At 39.1% G+C, this 6,407-nt stretch overlaps 1 protein-coding gene across 5 annotated transcripts in view; it reads right to left on the reverse strand.

Moving 5' to 3' along the window:
* Positions 1 to 6,407, reverse strand: part of CARNMT1 (carnosine N-methyltransferase 1) — a 40,692-nt gene that overhangs the window by 5,251 nt on the left and 29,034 nt on the right. For 2 of the 5 annotated variants that reach the window (XM_019555088.1, XM_019555087.1), the window contains exons 7-8: positions 5,820 to 5,923; positions 2,113 to 5,523 (exon numbers count right to left, since the gene is read on the reverse strand). In XM_019555088.1, coding sequence (XP_019410633.1) covers positions 5,422 to 5,523; positions 5,820 to 5,923 — 206 coding nt within the window. In that variant the 3' untranslated portion in view covers positions 2,113 to 5,421. Of the gene's footprint in view, positions 1 to 2,112; positions 5,524 to 5,819; positions 5,924 to 6,407 lie in introns of those variants that run through there. The other 3 variants (XM_019555086.1, XM_019555085.1, XM_019555089.1) reach the window with 2 other exon arrangements.

Genomic DNA, 6,407 nt, shown 5'->3' on the forward strand with positions numbered 1-6,407 from the left:
AGCGCTCCCTCGGGGCTGTTGTGTGCCCCGCCCACCCCCAGACACACCAATAGCCGCTCGTCGAAGCCAGGGCAAAAGGCGAGCACCGCCCCCTCGGCCCGTGAGGCGCATGCGGACGTCGTTCCGGGGGGGGGGCTCGTGCGCGTTCAAGTACCTGTAGCCCGCCGGGCAGGGGTAGGGAAGGGTAGGGCAGGGTAAGGTAAGGTAGGGGCAGAGAGAAGGGGCCGGGCGTGCCATGCTGCTGTGTCGCAGGCGTCCCCGTGCGCATGGAGCTGTGCCCAAGCCGCAGGTGCGGCTCGACCGAACCGGCCGCCAGTGCGGGGGCTGTCCTTCCTTCCGCCCCCTCGCTTGTGCCTCAGCCCCTGGGCCCGGTCTGCCGCGGGGCTCCCTCCCCTCCACTCAGCTGCCCCCCCGCCGCGGTGCCATTGCCGGCAACCCGTGGAAACGCCTCCGACAGCCCAGCCGCCAACTCCTTGCATCGAGCCACTCCCCACCCCCTTCACTTCCCTGCCAGAATAACGCACCTCTACAGGTGCTTCATAACCCCCCCGTCCCATTTACCTATGCCAAGGGCGGCGTGTAAGATCCTGTGTTTTTTTGCATGCCAAAAGAAATAACCCTCAAGAAAAAAAAGAGGAAATGAAATGGGGGGGGGGGAAGCGAAGGGTCTGTTAATCTCGGAGTCTCTAAAAGTCACCGTCAACTAGTGGCTGAATTAGAGACAGCAGGGCTTGATGAATAGCTCTGGTAAACTGGTGATAGGGGCTCTGTGCCTCTCCTCCTTCCCACCTTTTAATTTTCTCTCTCTCCTCTTGGGGAAATTGAAGGGACAAGGAGATCATGCCATTGTGCCTACAACATTCCCTCGCATTTTGGAATGGATTAGCGTCATCTTTCAAAACTTATAGACAGTATACAACAGTCAAAGGAATACACACCTCTCCCTCTAGTATATTAGTACAGTATGCACACATATACACACCGTATATACTTAAATATACACAGGAGAAATATACAGTAAAAATGTATTAACCTGCACAAGTGGAGTAAAAGGTGGGGGGGGGGGGGAGGATCTAAAAGTTCTGGTTATCCAAGGCAGGGTTTTCACCTTGAAAACCCCTGGGGGGGTGGGGGGTGGCATGAGAGCTCCTCACATCCCAGCCAGCCAGAAAATTCCAGTTAATAGAGTATTCAGGATAGTAGAATGCTGGTTAAACACAGGTTTTATTGTATATAGTCATAGATGAAATACTGCCTATAAAGGTTTTGGAAGCATCAATTCCAAAATGTGAAAAGGCATCAAACCATATATGAAAACTATCAAAAACAGTGCCAAGCTATAGCCAGACTGGCCTATTAGCAGTTTATTTTCTTCAAATGAGGGGCCAACAAAATACATGGAAAGTCCTATCAATTCAAGTTGAGAGTCTGGAGTAAAGGGAAAAAATAAAAATTATTACTTGTCACTGCTCAGGATAGCAAAGAGGTTACAGAAATTTGGAAATCAATCTTTGGCAAGATCCAAACCAGCATTTTTATCCTATTAAACGATTAGTACTAATCACACCAATCCATATGTAAAGATTTGAAAAGTAGCTAGTTTGTGCAATTTGTGCTTTTCAGCCCATGGGAACAGTTGTACACAGCCAGCTCTGGGAGCTCTTAAACACTCTGCAAGACCCCAGAGCTGGCATGGAAAGTAGACCCAGTCACAAACTTGGAAGCCTTGGGATTGCTAGCTTCAGTGCAGTGAGCCTCAACGTAGACCATCCCAGGGCCATGGACCCTGGAGGCCAAGATCCCCCTGCATCTCACCAGGAAACCAAGAAGGTTTCCCCACTGAAGCCTTCCTACAGCTCAATATGAGTTCATGATAGGTTCCACAAAACACTGTGTTCAATAAATCAACATTTTCCAATTCCTGACCAGCTCTACGCTACTAATTAATATTTATAAGGCTTCACACGGTACAAAAAAAAAATTAAAATCAGCAGACAGCGTAATATCAGAAGGAACTAGGTTATCTAGACAGCTGTCTACTGAGTTGGGGGAAGGAAATTATGATTTTAAACCAAAATTTACTACAAGAAGAGTCAAGCTAATAAAGTGTAATCCATTACTCGTTCTGCAAACTTTAATATTTCAAGAAAAATCAAGTTATTATACACATTAAAAATAGAGGAAAAATCATGCAGACACATGAAGTTTCCAATTCAGTTCTTTGTAACTGATTTTAGAATGAACTACATATAAATAAAAATACAGGACACTACATTTGTCAAACCTACTCCATATAAAGAAATGTTACATAGCAGATTATGCAGCGTCTCACTTTTATAATTTTACACACTCAATACCACATACAACTCAATAATGACCTAAGTTGTCCTGGTTTCAGCTGATCATTATACACATTTTCCCTGTGAATACAACATTGAGAAGGAGAAGAATTAAGACACTCTGAATAATACACAATTATCCCTGTCCATTAATGTACAAAAGATCATCTTAAAAATTAGTACATTTGAATAGAGATGGAGGATCACCAATTCATATGATTTATCTGGAAGATAACATTTCCTCCAACTCTCAATATAACTCTCATATTTCTGAAAGGAAAGTTTATGGAAACATGTATTTGAATTGATATTCCCTAAATTGAAAGTAAAACATACTGTTGTATATCTAACAGGTATTTAGAATGAAGAACACTGATGTTTTCCAAAAGGGGCTTAGTGTCAAATGTGCCATTTTTCAGTCGGGGGGGAATGGAAAAACAATACCGAGAAAGAGAAAAAATTCTTGTGTGTCAGTCACTAGGGTAGTACAAATTTATACACGTAAAAATGGGAATACCTCTTTTACAGGAGAAATGCCCACTGAATAAAAAGAAAGAGACAAGGCAGAATGGGCAATATTACAGAACTAAGTGTTCAGGAACTTTATGATCAGTATTTACCCTGACCATGCCTTATTTCAAGGGATTTTAAAATATTAGTAGCATTTTATTGAAATGTATCTTTCTTCTATGAGAAGTTCACAGTAAAAGCATTAGAGCAGATTGTACCACAAGGGAATGAAAGCTACAGGAAACCATCCATTGCTTTATAAAAATCAGAAAGTTTTTGTTTCACTGAAAGGCAGTACAAATCAGGTTTCAATAAACGTTACTTGTGGCTGGGCAAATTTTAGCCTTTTTGTTAGTTTGTTTTAAGGCAAAAAAAAATGTCCTTAATACTTTTTTTAGTAAAAACAGAAAGTCCAGGCTCTGGACAAGTAAACTTACAGACAATGTTGGTCTAATACTCCTCATTGGCAGGTATCCTGAGTTTAAACTATGTCTATAGGCTTTCTGCTTCTAGATAGTATTTATGTAATAACAATAAAAATAGAATCACTCCACAAAACAAAACGAAAAAAGCATAACTTAAAATTCCCAGGTAAATTAAAGCAAATCCAGAGGCACGATATACCTGCCTTACTGAAAAAAAGATAAAGTTAGAAATGGCCTTACAAAGGATGCAGCCAAGCAAATTCCAGGAGAAGGGGTCACAGTTAGATGAAAGCAATGGAGTTTAACAGGACCATAACATGGGGTGAGTTAGTGGGGCATGTGACCCAGGTACCACCTAAGGGGAAGAGCACCTCCTGTACCCCACTGGGTTTACACTTCACAGCTGTACATTGCAGCAGCATGGAGCATCTTGTGTCATAGAAAGCAAGTGTTCTGGGAATCATAGTTTTAAAATATCAGCAATGAAGTCTGCTTCTGCTGGGGGAAGAACTGATCCCAATTTCGGCGACACCAAAATCAGCAGATTTTTGCCCTCTCGACATGGGCTTTGGCAGCAAAAATAAAGGAGTAAAAGTTCCCTCCACTGCCATTCTGGAAATCTGTCATTCCCAGAACACCTTGCACATCATCCATGATGCTGATTGCTGTTGTTTTTATGTACCGCCTAGTGGGAAAAAGAATAAGAGGATTGCCCTGGGCACACTTGCCCTGGGCATATTTTGCTCATATTATGCATATTTTTCTCATATTTTCCTCATAATATAACTCATATATTTTCTGGAGTTAAAAAAACACAAAACAATCACATTATAATCTAGTGCCATTAGCAAGAAAACCCACTGAAAAAGCCTCAGTTCCCCATAACACCTTTTTCATTTTAAATGATTTTTAAAAATGGATGACAATGTTGCTAAGTTAATGATGTCAATGTAAAGAAAACTAAATAGCTAATTTGATTCTTCTAAACACAGGATATTTAAAAAATTTTTTTTCACTGAATATATGTATAACTTCAAAAGTGACAGAAGCTCTCCTGTATAGAATCACCAGGCAACTTAACATAAAGAAATAACAAAATTAGAGGTAGATTTAGTGTAGCATGGATAAATTGCCTTAAAGTTCCAGTCAAGTATCTAACAACTGACCTATAAATGTTGAATAGATGTAGAAGCTCTTACTAAAAATGCACAATTTATACAGTTTTTTCCATGTTCATATTAATGGTAACAGTGGCACAGCTGTCTCAATTATGTTCAACTGCTTTCCTTAAAAAAGGAATGTTTTTTGTTGTTTAATGATCTCTAATAAAAAAAAATATTGCTTCAGAAATATTGGCTTAACCAACAGATAAATTAAACTAATAAACTTCAAGCGGGCCAAATGCCTGACACACATCAGGGCAGGTCTTCTGGCTTGAGGCTTATTTACTACGGCTCCATTGTGACAAGCTACTTTAACCAATCAGTATTTTAAATTGGCTATAGATTAGTTGCTTTGAACAGACTGGTGAACCTAAGGGCTGAGAAAATTACAGCTCCTAAACTATTCTAATTATTTCTTTCCTCAGTCCTACAGAAAATAGTTTCAAGGTTTATAAAGGTCACTATGAACTGCTTTCACAAAGCATTTTACCATTTTTCAACAACTCCAGACTTCACAGCTTTTAAAAATAAAAAACTGCTTGTTTAGAAATGCTTATCTCAGAGTGGCAGAGTTTGTACTATGCAAACTTCTTGATTATTTGTAAATCAACAGGAAAAAAAATGAAAGCCATTGGAATTTTATGAAAGAAAACAGACAGAATATATAAAGTCAATCTTGTATGGGCAGACTCATGGCAGATGCATTGAAACCATGGGAGGTTTTTATGACTTCTGACTTCTAAAGCACAAAGACAGTGTATTGTGAACATTTTCCCCTCCATTTTCACTACTGCAGTACAAATATGCATGGCATAGTACGTCAGGATAGCAATACAGATTAAGAAAATAGACACTATCTAAATTATGTTAGGAATAAGAAGGCACCACTGATTTGAGGTTGTGTCCAGCCATTACCCACAGTCCATTTTGTCAATTCTAGCACTAACTCCAACATTTTTTCTAAAGAATCTCTTTGAAACACTGCTATTCTGGTTTCCTAACTACAAACAACACACATTCATAGTAGTATTTCATCATGGAGAGTTCATTCACAGTGTACGTGGACAAAACAGATTCTCTCTCTACCTGAAAATAAAAATTCAAAAGTTACAGGACATTTTTCTGTGACACAGTAGTTTCTCCAACAATTCAATCCCAAAGTATTTTTCTCCTAAAGAGGCATTATTACTAGACATTTCCTATCAGGGGTCCTTGGCCCCTTAATACATACAAAATGATCACAACTAGCAGCAAGATTATAAAAATATAAGTATATAAAATATACTAGTCTGTATTATTAAAATAATTACACTTAAGTAGTGCGAGTTTTGGCTATAGCCCACCTCCTTGAATGTTACTAGGAAACTGCAATTTATTCTTACCTCTATATGAAATCCATATTGTAATATAACATTTTTTATATCCTCATAACTCAACTCTATAGAAAGTTCATTTGCCAAATTTTCAAAGTGATAAAGGAGAGGACCTAAGGTACAAAAAAAAAAAAAAAAAATCAAGTTTCAATACCACCAAGTTTCATTGTATTTCATGAGTACATTTTTATTAGGTCTTTTATATAAAGGTAAAACTGAACAGCACTTATATTAAAGTATACAATCAACTAAGCGTACAATTTCCTGATGGCTTTATAGGAACTGACAAATGTAAAATCAAGGTTGACTAACACTTTCTATTATAAACCCATTTCACCTGTTTTGAGCTTTACCAAATTAGCAATTTTTTAAAATTATGTTTTGGCAAAAAAATGTTCAATTATTATGTTAGCAAAGTTCGGGAAATAGACTCTTTTGCCCTTATTAAATTCATAGATTTCATAAACATTAGGGCCGGAAGGGACCTCAGAAGATCATCGAGTCCAGCTCCCCGCCCAAAGGGCAGGAAGTCAGCTGGGGTCATAGGATCCCAGCAAGATAAGCATCCAATTTGCTCCTGAAGGTGTTCAATGTGGG

Source organism: Crocodylus porosus, unplaced genomic scaffold, assembly GCF_001723895.1.
Source record: "Crocodylus porosus isolate Cpor-Errol unplaced genomic scaffold, CroPor_comp1, whole genome shotgun sequence".
Lineage (NCBI taxonomy): Eukaryota > Metazoa > Chordata > Crocodylia > Crocodylidae > Crocodylus > Crocodylus porosus.